The sequence below is a fragment of the Pollicipes pollicipes genome, unplaced genomic scaffold (genome assembly GCF_011947565.3).
Source record: "Pollicipes pollicipes isolate AB1234 unplaced genomic scaffold, Ppol_2.1 Scaffold_3447;HRSCAF=4054_pilon_pilon_pilon, whole genome shotgun sequence".
NCBI classification, from domain to species: Eukaryota; Metazoa; Arthropoda; class Thecostraca; order Pollicipedomorpha; family Pollicipedidae; genus Pollicipes; species Pollicipes pollicipes.
The window spans coordinates 30077309-30099619 of NW_023596297.1; the positions used below are offsets into that span (position 1 = coordinate 30077309).

Below are 22311 nucleotides of genomic sequence, written 5' to 3' on the forward strand. Positions count from 1 at the left end.
TCTCTCTAGTATCTCTCTCTCTTCTCTCTCTCCTCTCTCTCTCTCTCTCTCTCTCCGTCGAGAGCGGTCAGACGCCGGCTGTCCACGGGCGGCCGCGCCAGTACGACTCGGCCCTCGCACCGCGTTCTGCCGAACGCCGGCCCGGACCTAGGCTCGCCCCAGCCGGCCGGCCATTTACATGCAGTAGAGAGAACCGGTCGGGCGACGCGGCCGGCAGCGGCGCTCCTGGAACCGCTGTGACGTCACCAGAGGGACGGCACAAGAAGCGGGCCTTGCGCTGTAGCGCCCGTCTCCCGCACCTCGAGCAGCCCCGTACCCGGGTAGCTCCGCGCCCCTAGCGCAGGCCCCTTACCCCTTTGTGATCTCGCACTCGTGGTAAGTCCCTCGCCTCTAGCGTGTCCGGCATCCATAGCATAGCGTGTCCGCATCCGTAACTGGTCCCGCACGTTAAGAGATCTCACATCCTTGGCGTGTGTCACATCCCTGGCAGGCCCAGCAGTCCCGGAAGGTCCCGGAATCGTGGCAGGCTCAGCACCTCTAGCAGGTCAGGTGTCCTAGGCAGATCTCACACCGCTGCCAGGTCCCGCACCTCTGGCGAGACCGAACCGGACCTCTGGCACCCGGGCCGCTCTGCCGTGGCGGCGAGCGCCGCAGGGTCGTCTGACATGTCCGACGCCGACGCTTTACTGCCTTTCCCACCGTTGACAGCCCCGATGGGCGCCGTGGCCGCGATCCTATCTGACGGAATGGCGGTCTTCACCGTGTCGTTTACGACGAGCCCTCGCGACCTGGGCCGTTACCAGAGCTGGCGGCGCCCGGCGGATCCTCGCCGCGTGCTGCGCGGAGCCGGCTGGCCGCCGGCCGCCCCGCTTGTTGTGTGCGGGGGCCTCGTTTTTAGCGCGAACTCAAGGCGAACGGGCTGGCCGGCGGCCGGCCACTGCAGCCCGCGCTCGCTGCCGCCGGCGCCGGCGGCCGGGGCGGCTGGCGCCGGACTGCCACTCCGGGCGCGCCGCCCGGCCGGCCACCACCGCGGCCGCCCTGTCCGTCCGTCCGACCGTACAGGGGCGGCGGAGAGCGGGGCGATCAGCTCCCCGAGGCGTGCTCTGCTTCGTGCCGAGCACGACCCGACCGGCGGCGTGCGCTGACGAGTGAGCGGTGACGGTCGATCCGTGGCCGACGAGCGGTGACCGGGGCCGATGGGCGCCGAGAGGAGGCGTGCAAGCGGCAGCGGAGACGTACAAGCGCCGGGCGGTGACTGGTGACCGGCGTCCGAGGGCGTGTGAGCACCGGACGGGGACGTTTAAACGTTGCGTGGTGAGGGGTGAGCGGTGGGCGGTGAGCGGTGAGCGGTGCGCAGTGAGCGCTGGGCCGTGAGTGGTTCTTCAGTGGCAAGCGGAGTAAGCGGCTGCCATGTTTTCCGTGGAGGAGAGGGCGTCGCGCTCCCGCCAGCCGGCGCCCAGGGAGGCGCCGAGGGTGCGTCGCTCCCACTCGGTGGCCATCATGAGCGACGTTGTGGTAAGTGGGCGTCGCTGGTGCCCGACGGAACGCTCCGTGCTCCGGCGACTGGCGGCACTCGTCGTTACAGTCTAACCCAACAGCCGCAGCTCCGCGTTGGGGCGCAGCTACGTGGTCTTCGCGAGTCGAAGCTCGGCTGAGAGCTGCCACCGCGGTCCGTGGCTCCGGCGTCCTCTGTAACGGTCGCGCATCCGTCCTTTTGCGGTGATATCCCGGTGGTGACTCTCCCCCTCCCCGGCACGCGCGCAGACCCTTTGTTCGCGAGAACACCTGATCCGGACAGCGCGGGCCTTGGCCGCTGTGTTCGGGACGGCTTGGAATTCCGCGCGGCATTGCAAACAAGCCGCCATTGTGTGCCTTGCACGGACCGGCCCGGCCTCTGTAAAGGCGGCTGTGTTGCAGCATCGGTGCTGGCTGGCCCGGACTGCGCCCCCAGGCACGCCTGGGCGGCACCAGTGGCAGAATGCCCACTGACATCACTGGTGGCCCGGACTGCGCTCCCAGGCGCGCCTGGGCGGCATCAGTGGCAGAATGCCCACTGACATCACTGGTGGACCGGACTGCGCCCCCAGGCACGCCTGGGCGGCACCATTGGCAGAATGCCCACTGACATCGCTGGTAGACCGTCTTATGTCACTACCAGTCGGCACCGCTGGTGAGCCGTCGATCGGCACCAGTGGTGAACTGCCCGCCGGCACCACTGATGGCCCGTCTACTGGCACCACCAGTGGCAGCCCACCGGCATCACCTGTAGATCGTTCACCGGCATCACTGGTAGACCGTTTACCGGCACTACTCGTGGACCGTCTACCGGCCCATTGATGAATCTTCTGCCGGCACCAGCAGTAGCAGCCTACGGGTACCACCGTTGGGACTGCCCACCGGTACCACTGGTGCACTGCCCATTGTCACCATTGGTGGACAGCCCACCGGCACCACTGGCGGACTGCCCACAGGCACCATTGGCTGACTGCTCACAGGCACCAGTTTGACTGCCCGTCGGCACCACTGATGGACTGTTCATCTGCACTAATGGCCGTGCTCACTCATGCGGATGGAGCGCCGCTTTACTGCCTTTCCCACCGTTGACAGCCTCGATGGGCGCCGTCACCGTAATCCTATCTGGCGGAATGGCGAGCTTCACCGCGTCGTTTACGACGAGCCCTCGCGACCTGGGCCGCTAACGAAGCTGGCGGCACCCGGCGGATCCTCGCTCGACTCCGCTCCGAACGAGCGAGGACGCACTCACATTTCACGTGGAGCGCGTGGACACACTCTGTCACACGCATGTCACTTACCTTTGGCACCTATCTCACAGTCAGACGAAATTCATGGATGGGTGGAGCTGCTCCACTGCCTTGACCTTATGTTCAGGCGTTACAGAAGGGGAGAGGGGAAGAGGGAGGGGAGTGAGCGAGCGTACCATGCCTGACAGCATGCCCTCCGCCCGCCATGCCGGCTGGCAAGCTGCTGGGGAGCCCGGCACGTGCCGTACCTGCCGGCCGGCCGCCGTTCGCCGGGCGTCTCCTCAGCGGCAGGCCCGCGGCCATCAGCGGTCGGGAGTGTGCCAAGATATCCGGAGCGTCCGGAGCGACAGCGGCGGGAGGTGGCAGGTGCGCGCGTGCCACTGCACGGCAGCCGACCAGCAGCGCGGCTGGCAGAGGCTCGCGGGACAGGCTGAGAGGCTGCGGGGATGGAAAGCCGGGAGGATGGGAGGCAGGGAGACTGGGGACCGGTGGCCTAGCGAGGCGAGGCTTGGAGTAGATTTTCCTGCCTGTAGAGGTCAGCCATTGGTGATAGAAAGCCCAGCGTCCGCTCTGCGGTCCCGCCGAGCGACCCGATCCGTCCGATCTCAGCGGTCGGCCGCAGCGGCGCCCCGAACGGCGACGCCGCCTGGTGACCTACCTGAGCCGGTGCGCGGCCGGGCCGTCGCCGTGCCGAGCCGTGCTGGTACGGGCGCCGGCGCAGGTGCAGCGGCTGGGGTCCGGCCGGCCGGGCCGCGCCGCCACCGGCCGGCCGCTCCCTGACGGGTCACCTAACGGGCAAATATCGTCCGATCGGGGCCCATTGAACGCTGGTGCGATCGACACCCGATAACAGACGGCTCCCGTCTCTCCCAGTCACGGCAGTGCTTGACCCAGTGGAGAGGGAGAGGTGATGAAAGATTTGTGGTGGGGTTTGCTGTGAGACCGTGATGGCTCTGAGATGTGGTGATCTGACCTGGTCTGATCTGATCTGATCTGATTTGATCAGACTTGAGTGTTGGTCCGGCGGAAGCACAACCGCCTTTAACGACCTGGCCACGATTTTGCACCAGAAGTGCTTACAGAGCAGACAATTCAATATAATTGTTCCGAATTTAAAAAGTGGACATGATCTGTCATGAAGTAGTTCTTTGGTTCTTTGAAATAAACTGAACCAGAAGTATGTATTGTGGTATGACTGTTGGATGAATCATACAGACGCGCACGAATTCACGCGGGACGTCGTCGCGCATATGATCTCAGCGGGCTATATCCCACTTAATCGGTGGCATAGCCACGTGTGGGGAAGCTGCCGCTCACTGCGTCAGTCCTTCAGGCGGTGGACCACTCTGCGGCGGATAACACACGCCAAAGTGGCGCACCTGAGAAGCCCAGTACAGTGAGCCGGTGCGCGGCACATGGTCCACCCCCCGTTGAGCGTCTGCCGTGAAGAACGTGACGCGGACGTGACGCGGGCGTGACGCGGGCGTAACCGGCATAAGCCAGGGTGGCAGACGGCCGCTGCCGTTGCTGCTGAAGAGAGCTGCAAGCTGCGAACCTCTGAATCAGGAGACGACAGCCGCCATGGCTGACGGCCACTGCCGCTGTCGACGACAGCTGCAGCGGCGGCGTCGGAGGCGACGAAGGGTCCGGAGCGGCTTGTGCCGCCCGGCGGCCGCCGACGTTGTGGGTCGTGAGCCGTGAGTTGTGAACCGTGAGTCGTGAACCGTGAGTCGCGAGCCGTGAATCGTTAATCGTGAGTCGTGGATCTTGGGTCGTGGGTCGTTAGCCATGAACAATGGGTCGCGAGTCGTGAGCCGTGAGTCACAAGTTGCGAGCCGCCATTCGTGAATCTCAAGTTGCGAGCCGTCAGCCGAGAGCCGCGAGTCGTGAGTCGTGAGCCGTAAGCTGTGAATCGCGACCCGTGACGTCGTGAGCCGTGACGTCGCGGTGGATCGCTCGGCCGATACCGCTTACGATGGCCGCCGGCCAACCCGCCCGCCCGCTAAGAATCAATCAAGGCAATCCGGTTTTGGGGGCCGGAGCGCGGCGCGCCGATGCGGTGCGCCGGGCGTGGACCGGTCCGGCGGCGGCGGCGGCGGCGGCGGCCCTGTACCGCACTGGGACGAGGTCCGCGCCGGGCCGCACGCCACCGAGGCCGCCGCTGCATGCAGACATGCACGTAGGTCGGCGCCTGCCGTTCCAATGCCGAATATGGGGACAGAGATGCACTTAATGGGTGCGGTTGATGTTGGTGGATGACGTAATCGGCCTATCTAGGCCAGGCATTGTTTCTTTTATCGTGGGTTTTTCGTTGGCATTGCCGAGCTGAACTACTAATTGATTGATCATTGACCTATGAGCTTTGCTAGTTCCTCGGCTGCCGGAGAGATATTTACGTGTGAGGTTCTGGATGCCGGCGACTTTGCTGGCGGTCTGTCCACTACTGTTGCAGTGCTGTTCAGTTGCAGTACTGTTTTGTGTCGGACGAAGAACGGCATTTGACGGGTGGAAAGAATCACAGATGCATCGCACGAACCTGTGCTAACTTTAAGCCGACAGGTGTCGCCAGCCTTGATCTGGACCGCTGCCAGGTGAAACTGACTTCGTGCGGCCGTGACCTGCGTCGATCCCTTGCGGCCGGATGGGTGGCGGACCGGCCACCCCATCTGACCCAACCGCGGGGGGGGATGCGGGGGCCAAGCCGGTCGGGCCCGCGGCGTCACGGTGCTGCAGCTGGCTGCCGGCGCTCCTCTGTGGCATGCATGAGGCCGATTAGATCAGAATCACGTCCATGTTTCACGCAGCTACGCACCATTTTGGGTGGCCTGTCGCGGGCGGAAAATCCGTCGGCAGGATATGGTTAATAGCTGCCACTCTGTGCGTTGCGGTCGTGCCCGAGCCTGTCTACATGGGAGAGATCCACCCGGTGACTGGTCGAGCCGACTTTAGAAGTCGGGCGTGGCTGTCGGCCTTACGCGTCCTTCGGTGGACGCGTTCGGTGCACGACACGCGCCAATTGCCCTCTCCCGTGGCCTCGGAAACCCCTGACGCACGGCGCGGCGTGCTGACCAGACTCGTGGCCGGCCGGCGTGGCGCACGGCCCGACCCGGCGCCCCCCTCCCCCTCCAGGGTGGAGCGGGCTGCGTGCGGCACCCCCTCGGCCCGTGACCTGGTCACGGACCTTGGCGGCGGCCCCGGGGCGGTCTGGGTCCGGGTCTAGGTCCGGGTGCGGGTCACTGCAGCCTCGCCGTCCTGCAGCCCCCCCCCCCGCGCCGCGCCGTGACTGAGGACAGCGGGCCGGATGACGTCACTGGATCATCAGGGTGTTGGTGTCCGGCACGGTCAGCGCCTGCGGTTTCGGTAGCAGCTCTTGACAGGCTTACGACTGCAGCAGGAATGTCCGACTGTGTGCTGCGAGTGATCGCCGAGCGGGTAGCTTGGCGCTGGGAACTGGGTCCTCCCGGCTTTGTGGTTTCACACAGGGTGGCAATAACACGCTCTTATCTCGGAGGAGCTATTCCAGCGCAGGATCTCCGTGATGGGGGGGGGGGGGGAAGCTAGTGACGCGCTTATGAACCACCTGGATAGTCCGCTGAGGCTTGCTGTGAGCTCGGTCGGTCGAGCTGTTGGTGCCCTGTTCTGGTTCACGCCGGCGCAAGCCGGCTGGGCAACGACCGGCCCGCCTGACCTAGCGGCGCAGCGGTGGGCCCCGCCTGACCTGGTGGCGCAGAAAGCCGGCCCGGCCTGCCTGACCTGGCGGCGCAGCGGTCGGCCCGTCTGACCTGGCGGCCGCAGTAACCCGGCCAGCCTGACCTGGCGGCGCAGCGGTCGGCCCACCTGACCTGGCGACAGAGCGAGTCGGCCCGTCTGACCTGGCGGTGGAGCGAGCCGGTCCGCCTGACCTGGTGGGCAGGGAGCCGGTCCGTCTGACCTGGCGGCGCAGCAGGCCTGGCCCGCCTGACCTGGGAGTGGAGCGAGCCGGCCAGCTGACCTGGCGGCGGACGTGAGCCGGCCAGCCTGACCTGGCGGGCGGAGCGAGCTGGCCAGCCTGACCTGGCGGCGGAGCCAGCCGGCCAGCCTGACCTGGCGGCGGAGCGAGCTGGCCCGGTCGTCATCTGCATGAGAGAGGCGGCCTCGTGACGCCGACGCGGCCGCGTGTCGGGCCCAGGCGGACGCTGTGATGGAGCGGCGCCTCCCAGCGGCCACCGGCCCATCGGTCACGGCTCCGGCGGCGCTCCTGGCGACGGTCCGGCGTCAGCCGCCGGCGGCCGCTCCCACCCCGGCCGCCACTGTAGGGCGCCTGGCTTCTGTGGCTGAGCAGACAGTGCTGGGTAGTGTCGGCGGCCGGATGCGGCGCACGTCCGGTCATTTCCAGCCAACTGCGCTGTCGAGGCGATCCACTCTTAAAATAATTTATCACGACCGCTCTGTCGGATCGTGATGGTTGAATATAGCGCATTGCGACCGCCGAGCGATGCAGTCGAGGGAACTGGCTCCCACGCTGCGATGACACGACGGGTTTGAGAAATGGCATGAAGTTGGAAAGTTGAAAAGTCACCCTTTGCAACACAGGCCCGCCAGTGGGTGAGCAGTATGAAGGGTTTACAGTTTGCAGCTGCTTTTATTGTTATGACCACTTGTATGGCATGTTCTGCCGGTGGGATGTTTTGGCAGCGAATCGTTTATGGCACAACTCATATTCCTTAGCTTAAAAGAACATTTTTTCTCTCCGAATTTTGAAAATTTTTGCGAATCTGAACGTTGATGGTATGCCACGTGTATTTTATGTAAAACGTTAGTTCAACAGCGAACCCGTGGCTAGTCCGAGAGACATAACATGCTTTGGTGAAGGTTACTCATCGCGCCAATGCAAGAGTATGGATACGCTGAGGGCAACATGCATGCAATGTACACGTTTTTCGGCCGCGGTATGAGCGCTGCGGACCTGACACTGTCGGCACTGTTGCAGCTCAAGTACAAGCGGCGCGTGTACAAGATGCTGAAGCTGGACGAGAGACAGCTGAAGGCGGCCCACAGCCGCGCCAGCCTGCGCCGCCTGCTGGAGCACGTCGCCGCCGGACACGCGGACAAGGTGGCCAAACTGTGCGCCAAGGGGCTCGACTCCAACTTCCACTGCGCAGAGACAGGAGGTAGGTGACACGGGGGGGGGGGGGGGCAATGGGACGTCTTCCTGGTGGTGACACTGCCCCCGTCTCCCAGGAGCGGCACTTTCTAAGGATATGCGCGTTGGCTTGCGGAGGTGTGGGGCTCCCGAGAGGGGGAAGAAACACGACACATTAGTTGATTCTGGAACCGGTTCCATTGTAAGGTGGTGTGCGTCTAGTCATTTCTGGCATGTCTAACGGATCACGGATTCTGGTAATAAGCATTTACTACATTACTACAGGCGCACGAACATAGCACACTGGGCCGCTGTGGATGGGAAGAGAGCTCGGACGTGCATTTTCTGCGCAAATATAGTGTGTCGCGTTGCGTGGTAAGTTTCGCTTTCAATGCCTGTCGGCTGAAGGCTTTGGACGAAAGACTTATGGTGCCTCGTATTTCTGCTCTCGGAGAACACCCGGCCGGATAAAATCGATAGGTAGTCGGCTGGCCCGACGCTGCGAGCGTGGAAGGAGGCCGGGGCTGACGGCCAGGAACGGCCGGCGCCGACTCCTCTGAGAGCATAGTCTGACTCCCCCAAGGGTGTCGATGAAGGAGTCTGGCGCTGTGGCGTGCGTCTGTGGGTCACTGTCAGACGCTGTCAGCAGGATGTCACGCTAGAATTCCTCGCTCGCTTGTGTTTTGCCTCCAACCAACCCGATTGCCGTTAATTCCTTAGGTTCGATTTCGTTTGCTTATCCGGATTGTATGCTGATCGTATTCGATCAATAATTACTTACCCTGATAAGAGGCGTGCGGCAGCTATCAGCTCTAGTTTGAAGCCCGTTGCCGGTCACGAGGCCTCCCTGCTGCAGCACTAGCGGGGCTTATCGGGAAGGCGCCGGACGCTTGCAGTCGTTATGAACACCGTCCCTCTTGTCCGGTTAAAAGCAGAGCGAGGAACGGTTCGTCGCTCTCTAGCGGTCTTATTCGCCCTATAAACGGTCCATCACCCTCCAGACGGTCACTCGATCCCTCCAGACGGTCGCTCGGTCCCTCCAGAGTACCCTTCATCCTCTCGTGGGGGCCGCTATACTGCGCTTGCGAAGGTCCCGGGACCGTTTCGGGACCCGTCCCTCACCCCCCCCCCCCTCCAAACAGTTCCTTGTCTCCCCCAAACGTCCCCGTGTGCCCGACAGACGGCCCCCTCGTCCCCCCAGATGGTCATGGTCAATCGCCCGCTCCAGCCAGCCCTTTTCCCGTCCTCTCGCCCCCCCCCCCCCCCCAGTCGGCTTCTCGCCCCCCCCCCCTCCAGACGGCCTCTCGTCCCCTCCAGCCGGCCTCTTGCCCTTCTAGACGGCCCATCACCCGCTCCGGCCGACCTCTCGTCCCCTCCAGACGGCCTCTCGCTTCCTCCAGACGGCCCGTCGCCCCCTCCGGACGGCCTCTTGTCCCTTCACGGCGGCGACCGAGCGGTGACGGGACTCATTTCGACGCCTGCCCGGCGTTATCAGTGAGCGAACGAGACGAACAATAGCGCGCCAGCTCCCCCAGGGCAAGCCGACAATCGCCGGCCCGCTGAGCAACAGGGCGCGGCGTTAGCGAGAGGGAGGGACGCCTGAGGCTTGTTTGGCGCTATGCCTGAGATCCAAACAAGGAAAGCTACATGTAGTTACGGTGGTGTTTTGTAGCATCGAATCAGCTGCGTTTTGTTGCAGTAGTGATAGCTATACGGGTGTGGTATGGGGAGAATTTGACCACTTTTGGGTCGTCACGCTTGAAGTCCGACAGCGGTCTCTTTGTCAGAAGGGAGCTTAGCACTTTATGGGCCTCGCAGCCAGAATTTAATGGCTTCCTTTCAATTTCCCCAAGTCTGTAGGCTAATCGCCTGCAGGTATAGTGCAAAATCCAAATGTCGGCGTTTGAACCGCGTTGGCGATCGGCTGAAGAGATATGTGAAAACCCATAAGATGCGCAACACAGGGGAAGAGCCGGCCATTCAAAATGGCGAATGTATTAAATTTAAGCATAAAGTCTCACTGGTTTGGAATAGGCCACGTGGCCCATTCTGTCGGCATGCAATACAATAATGGTATGGCAGCAATTCAGCAGTTTAAGCTGAATGAATGAATTCTTAAAATGTTGAGGAACAGCTGGATCAGGCTCGATAAGACCTACTCATGCAGGAATGTTGCAGCTATCAATCGGCCAGGTTAAGAGAATGCACCTTGCAACATGCGTCAAGGTTCTGAAAAGCTGATGTGATGGGTACAGCCTTCGACATAAGGCAGCCTTCGACTGCCTTAGCGTTGATAGAATGGTCCTGTATTGGCATGGACGTAGCCTGTACAATTACCAACTCCTACGAAAGTCATTTGCTGTCACCGGAGCTAACTTCCCTGAAAGACGTGCCGGCATTGGGCCACGTCCTGTAAGTTGGGCATTCAGTAGACTTGAAATTGTATAAAACCGCTAGAATTCGGAACGGAACTGGGCGTTGGCCGCCGTGATACGAAGTCGGAATCGATTCTCCTGAAAATCCCGAGAACAGTTTTGCTTGGTGTAAGCAAAAACGGCTGTAAGCTTTGGTTTTGTCGACATCATAAGCTCATAGTTCTGATGCCGACAGTTATCCATCTTCATTATGCCTGGCCGTACTGGTTAAACAACGCTATCCTACAAACATTGGTTTTATTATCAATGCTCGATATTTCGAGCTGTGCTGATGGCCATCACTTTTTGAACCGTTTTTGGGTAAGTGAACGCAATGTCGTTGACGTTACACGCTTATTTCTCACACCTGGAATGCTAGAGGTGTCAGTGTCGTTATGATGGAGATGCGGCCGTCAATAACAAGCTTCAAGGCTGACACACGCCAAATTTCAGCGACTGACGGCTTTCTTAAAACAGTCCGTCAATAAAGACGCTGGCGAGCTTCTGCATTCGTTAAACGATAATGAGTTTCGCTCTGTGATCGATGCCTTGTTTACTGAATTCCTCAGCGGTTTTTGCTCGTCAAATACCATTTTTGTTGCTGTCTAGACACAGCTCTGGTTTGCATCGCATGTTTCTGCTTGCGAGCTAGTGCCGCTTACGACCAGCGTGAGAACTTGAACGTGTTCGTGCGCAGGCCGTGCGTCGTAATTACACGAGCTGCTGTGCAAAAGTTGGCATTACGAGCACCCTGTGCGTTTGCACCTCCTGCGCTACGCACGCACGAATTTGGCTGCACTCGCATTTAGCAGGCTTCGAATTCTCTCCTTGCCACTCCTCTGTGCAAGGAAGGCAGAGCAGTTCTGTTGTTCCCGTCCAACTTCCTGATCCTGTTTTGAGAGCGCCGTTGCCACGCCACAACAACTTCACCTCGGACGAACGCATCCACGCGTGTCCTCCGCCTGACCGTGTTCAGGACGCGGCACCCGCGCCCACTCGCCCGTCGATCCTCCGCCCGCGCGGGCCCACCTGGGCTCGCTGGCGCGGTCGAACGACCAGGCGCGGGTATTTGGCGCGGCGTGGCGTGGCGCGGCGCGGCAGGGCCGGCCCGCGCTGCCGGAAGCGGCGCGCAGCCGTCATGTCGGCTGGCGGTGCGTCGAGCCGTCATGTTCGCCGGCGGTGCGCTGGGCCGACAGTTCGGCCAGCGGCTGCAGCCGGGCGGCCGGGCAGCGCCGGGCCGTTTGTTGACTCTGTCGGCCGCCATCCAGCAGGTGTCGGTGCTCGGTGCGCGCCCCGCTGCCCCCCGGGGGGAGTCAACTGATTCGAGTTCCGGCGGGCGCCGCCATGACACCTTCATCTGCTCGCTCGCTCGGTGTCGTAGAGAACGGCGACGGACTGGCATGGACGTCTACGAACACACGTGTCGGGCAATCACAGTGGCCCGGCCTGGAAGCGTTGCGCTGCACGGGCGGAGCGGACCACATGTGTGACCATTTTAATTCCACGGGGCCCGGGGGGCGTCGCCCTCGTCCCCCCCCCCGCCGACGCGACCCGTGCGCGGCTCCTGACGCCCGCCTGGCCACTGCAGAGACGCCGCTGACGCTGACGGCCAAGCTGAAGAGCCCGTCGCGCGTGATCCTGACGCTGGTGAACGGTGGCGCTATCGTCGACTACCGCACGCTGGATGGCGCCACTGCCCTGCACAAGGCCGTGCAGAGGAATAACTTCGAGGCGCTCAAGACGCTGCTCGGTGAGCGACGGGCCGCGGCCCAGGAGAGCGTCACGTGCGACTAGAGCATTCTCACAAAGACGCGCTCCAACACGTATGCTGGTAGCTTTCTTGCACCGTTTGTGTCCGTTGTGTATCGTTTTGCTCAGTGCCGGTGTGGTACTTGAGGCCCTTTGGTAAATTTCTCAGTTTGGGTGTGCTGTTTCATTTCTGTTGATCACGATTCCATAATACTCATGCAATATTATTAGTATTCTGCCCGAAGTACTGATCACTGGGTTTCTCAAAGCATTCTTCATGGAGCAGATTTTGGGTAATGGAAAGTTGACCACATACAGCGTTTTCTTTGATGATGGTCTGGCCTAAGTCTTGTGCAAGAACTTTTTGCCTCGGCACGTTTTCGTCAACATTTTGTGCGTTGGCAGACCTGGGCGCATCTCCAAACTACCAGGACGCCAAGGGGCTGACGCCGCTCTACTACTCCATCCTGCACAACGCCAACGCCATCATCACCCAGGCGCTGCTGCATGACCATGCCACCATCGGCGCCCGCGACTGTCAGGGCTGGGCCGAGGTGCATCAGGTGCGTGTCTGCGGGGCACAGCAGAGCTGGGGCCCCACGCGGGATACAGGAGGATACGGGCGCGACCGCGGGGTTTGGCCGGGTGTGAGACCTCAGGATGCAGCAAGCAGGTCTTCAGGGGAAGCAGCGAGGGCGCTGCTCCGACTAGCGAAGTGATGTCTTCTGCTGCCACTTTTGACGCCGCTGAACCCTGCTCATTGGTGTACTGATCTGCAATGAATATTGCACTGCCTTGATCATACCGAGAATGGCAGTCGTGCGGCTTCCGTTCGGATTTTGGATTGCCACATGGGATTTTGGATTGTCACATGGGATTTTGGATTGCCATATGGGGTCCTGCCGAACTGTCTCTTTTTCGGCGGCAGGGGTGTTTAGCGATCATTTGAAAAAAATGAACTTAACCCACCCGCAATGCATTTGAAGAAGAAAACAGGAAAGCTATCGGAAAATTATTAACTGACCGTCGTGCGCACACAGTGCTGTGCAGCTGATTTGTTGACCGTAAGGAGGACTGCGTGCAGACAGTGTACGCATGCTGCGTCATCCAACCCGCTGCTTTTGACGTGTGAAAACTTAGTGGTCGTGTTAATTTTTCATGAACGTATAAATGGCAAACGTGTTGCAGGAGTGGCTTATTTGGTTTCACATTCTCCATCATGTGACGCGTATGCTTATCTGTCACGCCATGCAAGCGACGGTCAGCGGCCGAGAGTTTTTCCCTTTCACACGACACGTCCTATTTTGTTAGATCTGTTCTTTTCCTTGTGAGCCTTTTCATCGACGGTCGGTGATGTAGTTTGAATCGCGTCCCAAATGAAATCTTTGCTCAGCTGACTAGACCTCGATGGTTTGGAAGTTTTGTCACAGCTCAAATTTCATTAGGATCCGCAGAATGGTCCGCGAGCCACCTCGTAAAGCTGGAGGGGCTTTCACCAATCTCCGCTGCCTCCGCCGGTGAAGATTTAAGTCCTTCCATGCTATCTTCACATTCCCGGCACGTACTCCAACGCAGTTTGCCTTGCGCCCACCAGGCGGCGCGCCGGTCAATGACTCAGCACCTGGAACACCTGCTCTTCTACGGCGCCGACATGAACGCGCAGAACGCCTCGGGCAACACGCCTCTGCACGTGTGCGCCATCAACGGCGAGGAGGCGTGCGCGCGCGTGCTGCTCTTCCGCGGCGCCGACCGAGACGCGCTCAACTTTGCCAACCAGACGCCGTACCAGGTGGCCGTCATCGCCGGCAACCTGGAGCTGGCCGAGGTCATCCAGCGACACAGTCCTGACGACGTCGGTGAGTGCGGCACTGTTTCGCGCCTCTGACCGCGCCCCCGAGCCCGGCTCGGCGTGCTGTAACAGCGCGTGCAGCGTTCCCGGCAATGCCCCACGTGGACGATGCCCATTATTGTGGCGGTGCTGTGCTGTAGTGCTGTGCTGCGCTGTGTTTTGCTGCTGTGCTGCGGTGCTGCGCTGTGTGCCTGATCGCGTCTCCCGTGCCCAGTGCCGTTCAAGGAGGCGCCCAAGTACAACCCGCGACGCCGGTCCGGCATCGTGCTGCCGCGCACCCACTCGGAGTCGCGCCTGAGCTCGCCGCTCTCGAAGCCGCCGTCGCCGTCGCCGTCCAACCGCTCGCTGCCTCCCTTCTCGTCGGCGTCCAGCCTGAGCGAGGCCAGCACGGGCAGCAGCGGCACCTGCACCCAGCCGACCAGCGAGGCCGAGCCCACGCTGCTGCACGGTGGGTGCTGATGGTCGCACCCTGCGGGTAGTGGGTGCTTCTGACCCAACCCCGCTGAGCGGTGCTTACGTCGGCCCGATTCTGCTATATGGTGTGCACGATTAATCTGATTGTGTTGTATTGTGGGTATCGCTGACGTCTCTGTTCTGTACGGTGGGGTCATGGCCATACAGTTTTGCACATGGGCGTTCACACGCGCGTATGCATGTGAATGCATCAAACACACATGCTTCAGGTGTACATCAGAGGACCCAGCTACATCAACATGTCACATTCATGCGACCGGTACTACCAAACAGGACTGCACACATTTCTACCAGAAGTCCCTTGTCTTATGGGCACGCGATTTCGATGATCAGTGCTTTTCATGACCTAGATTTCCCGCATTTGAATTTCGACTCGTGACATCGGGGCAACCCAGCAGCCTTTTGTAAACGGATGTCCGTGGTCTTCAAATTCCGACACTGTCTCCAGCTGAACGGTCCACTTTGCTAAGCCTCCGTTAACGAAGTCGCAACACACCGATCGTGGCCCTCTGTCGGCGGTGGCGTGCCTTGGCAACATCCCTCTTTACATCACACTGGCGGCCATGCCAAGGACGAACCCGTGCCGCTGACAGACGAGCAGCAGGTCCCGATCCGTGTGAAAAATGGTCGCACGTCCTCACGGTATGTGAACAGAGATGTTTGTTTCCCTTTGCTTGGGACTTGGAAAAAAACTGAGGATGTGCGTTATCACAAGTTTATTCGGCGATCGCTCCGCTCCGTAGAACCGTGCTCAGAACATCCTCATATGATGTTAGCCACACTGGCAGTCAGTCGGAGCGCCAGGACCCCACCTCATGCCGCCGCGCCCGCTGAAGCTCCGCTCCGCCAACAGGCAAGGACATGTTCGACGTGGTGTCGGAGAGCTCTGGCGTCGGCACCAGCAACGGCTCGGGCTCGGGCGAGAGCTGCGACACCAACCCGGAGACGGGCATCCTGCTGCCGGGCGCCGGCACCACCGTGGTCTGCATGGAGGCCTACAGCAGCAGCCTGCCCGGCCACCTCAGCATCATGCAGGGCGACATCATTGAGGGTAGGTGGTGTGACGTCATCGACTCACGGCGCGGCCGACGGCGTGACGTCCGTCGGCGAGCTCAGACGAGTTCATGACGGATTTGGTTCATTTTATGTGCGGTAAACTTCAGCATATGATCATGCGAAGCATAAGTCTTTCTGATTAATTAGATGTGATCGAAGGAGACGGCCTTGCCGTGCCAGCCTTGCAGTTGACATCAGCGGATTAGACTACGATTCCGACAGCACCATTTGTAACTTCCCGACGTCGCATGACTGTGGGTGTCGACGACGGGACAGGTGTGTGCGCCGCGGCGGCGGCACGGGGAGACGCTGACCCGCGTCGTGTGCCGCCTGCAGTGTCGGCCTCCACGGACAACGGCCTGGTGGAGGGCTGCCTGGCCGGCCAGCTGGGCCTGTTCCCAGCGCGCTGCGTGCAGGAGGTGCGCCTGCGAAAGGCGGCGCCGGCCGGCATGCCGCCGCCGCCGCCGCCGGCGCCGCCGGCCGAGTCGCCGTACGGCCGGCTGGAGCTGAGCACGCCCTACGGCACGACGCCGCGCCACCGGCGGTCGCCGCTGCAGCCGCGCACCGTCGTGCTGCACCGCAGCGCCAAGGGCTTCGGGTTCGTGCTGCGCGGCGCCAAGTCGAGCTCGCCGCTGATGGAGCTGCGCCCCAGCGAGCGCTGCCCGGCGCTGCAGTACCTGGACGACGTGGACCCGGGCGGCGTGGCCGAGCGCGCTGGCCTCCACAAGTGGGACTTCATTCTGGCTGTGAGTGGCGGCCCGGCGAGGACGGAAGAGAGCGCTTCAGGGGGCGCACTCGGTGCTCCGGAGTGGGTGCGGTTTCTGGAGGCGTAGGTCGATGATTTATAGATCATTATGCACACAGAGCGGATCTGATTCAGTGGGTGTAGTTCAACCGCTTCGCTCTGACTTACATGCATTAAATGATGGCATGACGGACACGGTAACTGCCGAATATCGCGTATGTTTCTCACCACTTTCCTTCCTTTCTGCAACCTGGTGTCCATCCCGCCTTCCTGAACTGACCTTACCTGGTTTACCAGCACGTGAGAACTCTGATCGCCAGCCTAACATGACCTTACAGCCCTCTCCTCTTCACATGTGCCGTAAACTTGGCTGATCTTATGCAATCTGATCTTACCACTCCCTGGTGTTGGCACTGGCTGTCACTAACCACCTAACTGGTTTAACCCGACCTGACCTGATATAACCTGTCTGCTTTGTCATGTTTTTCCAACCGTCAACCCCGAAATAAATGTTCACTTAAGTCGCAGGCCTGATCTGACCTGTTTTGACCCGACCTAACCTGACCTGAGCGGTTGACATACCTGAGTTAAACTGACCTGATTTGACCTGACCCTGCCCTTCGCAGATAAACGGCGTGGATGTGAGCCAGGCGTCACACGAGCTGGTGGTGGAGCAGATCCGGCGGGCCGGCGACCTGGTGGCGATGACTGTCGTCTCGCTGCCGGAGTCGGGGCAGTCGGTGGGCACAACGCGCTCAGTCTCCACGCTGCCGCGCAAGCTGTCGGCCTCGTCCGTCGGCGGCCGGCCGCCCATCCCGCCGCTGCCGCCCAAGCGCGACCCCAAGACCACGCTGAGCGTGGGGCGCGCGCGCGCTCGCTCCATGTTCAACAGTTACCCGGAGATCGGTCAGTAGCGGCGGACATGGGCGAGGCGGGGGCGGGGCGAGAATGCGGAGGGTACATATTACGGGTGCAGGTGCGGCAGCTGATATGTGGTGCGTCGCTGGTTACCGTTGGAGTGAGGGCTGGTCGGTGGCATGTCTTAAGCCGCATTAACAGCGGGAATACGGGGGGGGGGGGGAGTGTGAAGCCCCTTGATCGCGGCGACATGCTCATCCGACGCCATGGGTGCCACGTCAGACAAGTTTCTCTTGAGGCCAAACGGACCTCGAACCGGTTTTAAGGTCATGTGTGGCTCCCATTCCCCGGGTGGTCGCGGTCATATCTGCGCTTTTATCGGACAAACCCGACACTCATCACCAGCAGCTGTGCTGCAATGCCGTAGAAGCGCGGTCAAAGGCAAGTGCCGGCACCGCGCCGCGCCTGGCGGTCGCTTTAACGTCTCGGTAAGCCCGACTGACTGGGCACGCCCTGAGAGAAATCTCCCAGACCGCAGGTTCTTAGGAGCGGAGACGACGAGTGGAGGCCGTGCTGTGCGGTGCTCTGCCAGTGACAGCGGCGCGTTGGTCTGTGCAGGTCGCAGGCTGTGCGGCGGTGGCTTGGTCGTTGTGTGTCGCCAGTTTGCCTGTTATTAACGAGTGGCGCATCGCCGCGCTCCGCTGGGGTCCTGACGCCGGTGCGTGTCGGTCTCGAGGCACTGCGCCGGATGGCGAACCGGGACTCGAGGGAGCTCGCCGCTAACCGTCGGTTCGTCCCGCAGAAGCGCTCGACCGCGCCATCCACGACTACGACTCGGAAGGGCGCAGCACCAACAGCAGCTCGGTCGACTCGGAGACGTACAAGGTGCCGAACGTGAAGGTGGCCTCGATCCGCACGCGGCCGACCAGCTCCCGCCTGAGCTCGCGCGAGCTGGAGGAGATGTTCGCGCGCCAGGGCTCGGCGCCGCGCTACCCGCCCACCGCCGGACAGGGCGGGCCGCGCGTCTACGCCAGCGTAGCGGAGATGAAGCGGCACAAGGTGAGAGCCGGGAACGGCGGGCGAGCGGACGCTGCGCTCGGCCGTCCGAAAACAGCCGCATTTGCGGCGATAATTTTTTCTTCGAATTTCGTTCCCCAATGGTTGCGTTGTGTTTGCATTTCTTCAGTACAGCGTGAAATCAGCACAGCCTGCGCTCTGGCATCGTGAGGAAAAAACGCGTCAGTTGGTTCACAGCGCGACAAGCTGGCTTTTTCCTGGCAAGGGGAGCGTGGACTTGGCTCACTTGTTCCGTTGTTCAGACACTAAACCCGACGTAGGCCATTCGTGAGCAAGCTGCCGGCTTACCCATTCGGACCGTTGTGTAACACACGGTGTGTCATTTGCAGTGCTTGAGCGAACTGTTTCTAATCGCAGGGCAAGAAGCCGAAGGGCGCCCCTCTGGAGTCGGTTTACGTCGGCGACACGGGCAGCCTGCGCAAGGAGTTCCACAGCACCCCGGACCTACAGAACGCGGCCACCTGGCTCGAGCAGCGCCGCAGTCACTCGCAGGAGGACCTGCACGCCTTGCAGCACGGCCCGGGCGCCCGGCTCGGGCCGCACGCCGCCTGGTCCAGCACCGAGCACCTGTACAGCCGCGCGCGCCGCACCAGCGCCGAGACTGGCAGCGAGTCGGGCGAGGGGCGCGGCGGCGTGCGCCGGCCGCGCCACCTGAAGGCGCGTGGCCGCGCCGGCGCGCCGCTCGTGCCGCTGGTGGCCGACGGCGAGTACGCTGTGCCGCCGCCGCTGGGCGACGGAGAGTCGCGGCGCGTGCCCTCCACCTTCCGACCGTCGGCTGACGCCAAGCTGTACGCCTCGCCCGTCGAGCTCAAGTCGCTGGCGTACCACTGACGGCCAGGCGTCGTCGACGCTGCGCCGGCGGCTGCAGGCGCGCTCGCGCAGCGTGCCGCCGGCGGCGCGCGGCGAGCAGCTACCGTCCGAGCCGGCCACGCCCACGCCGCCCTCCGACGAGACGACGCCGACCAACGCGGCGCCGCCGACCGCCGCCGACCTGGCCGAGCTGTACGCGCGGCCGCACCGCCGGCCGCCGGCCGATGACGACCTGCCACCACCGCCGCCACCGTTCGAGCTCAAGCCGCCGCCGTCGCCGCGCTCTCGGCGGCCCGCGGCCCCCGCGGCAACCACACCCGTCGCTCCCACCGCCGCCGCCGCCGCCGCCGCAGCGGCAGCAGCAGCAGCAGCAGCAGCAGCTGCCTCCGCCTCCGCCTCCGCATCCGCCGCCGCAGTGTCTCCTACCGCCGCGGCGGCGCCCCTGGGCGGCTCCAGCCTGCAGTCGATGCTGGCGGAGAAGGTGGCCGCGCGGCGGCGGCGGCTCAGTGTGGGCGACGCGGGCAGCGTGGCGACTCACGACCCGTCGCCGGCCGACGCGGAGGATCGCGTCGAGCAGGTGACGCGGATACAGGTGGGCAAGAAGTCGCAGGCGTCCGGCATTCCCAGTCCAAGCAAGGGGCCCTCGCCTGGCATGACCAAGTCCCACACGATCGGCAGTTTGAGCGGGGATGATCTGCGCGTGGCTCGGTCCAAGCTGCGCAGCGCCAAGCCGCCGGCGGCAGCGACGAGTTATCCGCCCGAGGAGGCGGACAACTCGTCATCGGGCGTCAGCTCGGATCAGGATCAGGCGCAGCCCAAGTACGTGACGTTTATCCCGACCGAGGGCGCGCCCTACACGCGGCGCCAAGACGAGAGCGAGGAGTCGGAGAGCTCGGACGACACGAGCGACCGCACCTGGATCCTCAGCTCGGAGCGGGCGCGCCAGGCGGGTCAGCTGGCGCGCCCGGCCGGCGCCGCCGAGCCGCGCAAGTCGAGCAGCATCCCGTGCCTGTCGGGCCGCGGCCGCACGCCGCCGGCCGCCGCGCCGCCGTCCAGCCTCAGCGCCAAGAGCGGCGCCGCCAAGCCCGTGTCGATCACGGTGCCGGGCGGCCGGCCGGCGCGCGACGGCCGCCACCTGCGCTTCGGCGGCACCACGACCGTAGTGATCACGAGCGGCAGCTCGCCCGAGCCGGAGCCGCTCGCCGAGCAGAGCATCGAGCGCAGCCTGCAGCAGATCGAGCAGCACGCCAGCCAACTGGGCGGCGGCAGCAGCAACGCGGCGCCGGTCGTGCCGCCGCCTCCCGGCTTCGACGGCGGCGGTCTGCTGCTGGCACCGCCGCCCGAGTTCAGCGACCCGGCGGCCGATGCCGGGGCCCGGCCGCCGGCGCCGCGGCCGCCGCCGAAGCCGGTCGCCGCCGCCGACGCCGGCTCGCGCCTCGTCAAGCCGAAGACACTGGGCCTGCGCGGACGGTCGCCGTCCTCGCCCGGCACCACCTCGCCCACCGGCGTGGCGTCACCGGCCGGTATGACGTCACCGACCGGTATGACATCACCGGCCGGCGCGACGGCACCGCGCAGCTCGGGCATTCCGCGCAGCGTGGCCGCCACCGCCGGCGGGCGGCGGACGTCGCCGGCGGGCAGCCCGAGCAAGATCCCGGGCGCGGTGCGGGCGCGCCCCACCAGCCTCCCCCAGCCGGCGGCACCGGCGCACGTCAAGAACAGGTTCCGCGGCATGGCCGTGGCCCAGTGGACGGTGGAGGACACGTGCGACTGGCTGGAGAGCCTGTTCATGTCCGAGTACAAGGCGCGCTTCGCGGAGGCGGCCGTCGACGGGCCGCAGTTGCTGCAGCTAGACGGGCCGGGCTTCGCCGAGCTTGGCGTCAAACGCATGGGCCATCGGATGAACATTGAGAAGTCGCTGAAGCGCTTGTCGGTGCAGGCGAGGAGTCCGGCGCGGTAGGGGTTCCCACGCGTTCCCAACCGGCCGATGTCCCCTGTCCGCGGCTGATAGTTCGCCCCGCCGGCCCGTGGATCGCACATGGGCCGGCTGTAGGGGGCGCTCCCGGCTGTCATCGACGCGTCGCCGGACTGCCAACGCTCACGCCCCGTCCAGCGGCGGGATTTGGGCGCCTCTGCGCCTCCGCGCCGTCCCTGGGTTTCGCTCACGCGTACCGTCCGGTGCGCCGGCCGGGGCGCTGCACGGCCGCGTGCCGCGCCGTGCCGCGCCGTGCCGCCGCCGGAGCCGTCCCCAGCGCACGCGCCGGCCGTAGCGCGGTGTGCGCGTGCTCTGTTGCGCGCGCGTCGGCCGTTGTCCGATTTTGGGCCGCTCACTGCGTGGCTGGCGTTACGCGGCTTTCAGTGAACATTTGGGAGACGTTGGCGGCGGGCGTCAAGTGCAACGGACGGCTGGAGTTGTTGCGAGTTGTTTGGCGTACTGGCACGGAGCAGCTTGCCTGTGTAAGTGGCTGACTGGATGTTGAGAATGTAACGTGCTGAACTGTCCGTTGGTATTATGGTTTCTTGTAAAGCAGAGGAGCAGCTTTAATCGTGCCAAGATTGCTGAGCTAAATCAACCGAACCATCTTCGGCATACATGTACAAGTATATTATCGATTTAAGGGATCCAGAGGTAATTTATGCATTAGATTCATCACTTATGCTTGTGTGAAACGTAGGCATCTGCGCTAGGGCTAAACCGTGTGAAGGAAGAGACTTGAATCGTCCCGCGCATGCCAGTGCTTCCCAGCCGTTTGTGTTATTAAATTTATCGCTGCGTCTGGGTGTAGATGAGGTGGGAAGGCGGTGTCCATGTCGCGGGTGACGCTGTGCCAATATTGTCAGCCATTGTGATTTCGACCGTGGAACTGCACGCTGGAATCCGGTGGACATCTTTGTATGAATTTATTTTGTAAATAACCATCATTCGATTAAAGACATCTAGATCAATACTGCGTGTGTATTTTTGGACGTTGTCTCGGGGAGTGACGTCGAGAGTCGGCTATCTCAGTTGTCGCCTAGACAGTTGGCCAGGTGTTGAACTCATAATGTGGGCGTGATAGTTGAGACGCCGACGAATACGCCGACAAAGCCAGCACACGAGTATTGATTTAGGTCCATGCGCATACCATTGTGTGAGTTAGCTGCAGTACAGACGCGCGTATTCTCGATGTTTCGGTTCACTCAGGACTTACTGAATTTGCACCCAGCTGACCTTCAACCTGCGACGTTTGGAGTTAGGTCAACGCTTTCAACGCCGCGTGTAGTGACGACTTAATGCCGTCTTGCACGCACACTAGATACACATCGCCGGCTTCACGTGCACGCAACGGGGCGTAGCTCGTATTTGCGTAGCGCTGCGACTCGGAACGCGACCCGAACATTACGCGGTCACGCCA

General features: G+C 62.6%; 1 protein-coding gene across 1 annotated transcript in view; it reads left to right on the forward strand.

The window, feature by feature from the left end:
- Prosap (SH3 and multiple ankyrin repeat domains prosap) overlaps window positions 1-21033 on the forward strand; it is a 105434-nt gene extending 84401 nt beyond the window's left edge. The window contains exons 4-16 of the mRNA XM_037215379.1: window positions 7732-7912; window positions 11887-12048; window positions 12453-12610; window positions 13642-13903; window positions 14111-14344; window positions 15224-15421; window positions 15763-16172; window positions 16798-17077; window positions 17832-18088; window positions 18464-18739; window positions 18815-18925; window positions 19335-19927; window positions 19973-21033. Of these exons, the coding sequence (XP_037071274.1) occupies window positions 7732-7912; window positions 11887-12048; window positions 12453-12610; window positions 13642-13903; window positions 14111-14344; window positions 15224-15421; window positions 15763-16172; window positions 16798-17077; window positions 17832-18088; window positions 18464-18739; window positions 18815-18925; window positions 19335-19927; window positions 19973-20876 (4026 nt within the window). The 3' untranslated portion in view covers window positions 20877-21033. The remainder of the gene's footprint in view (window positions 1-7731; window positions 7913-11886; window positions 12049-12452; window positions 12611-13641; window positions 13904-14110; window positions 14345-15223; window positions 15422-15762; window positions 16173-16797; window positions 17078-17831; window positions 18089-18463; window positions 18740-18814; window positions 18926-19334; window positions 19928-19972) is intronic.
- Window positions 21034-22311: the final 1278 nt, after the last annotated feature.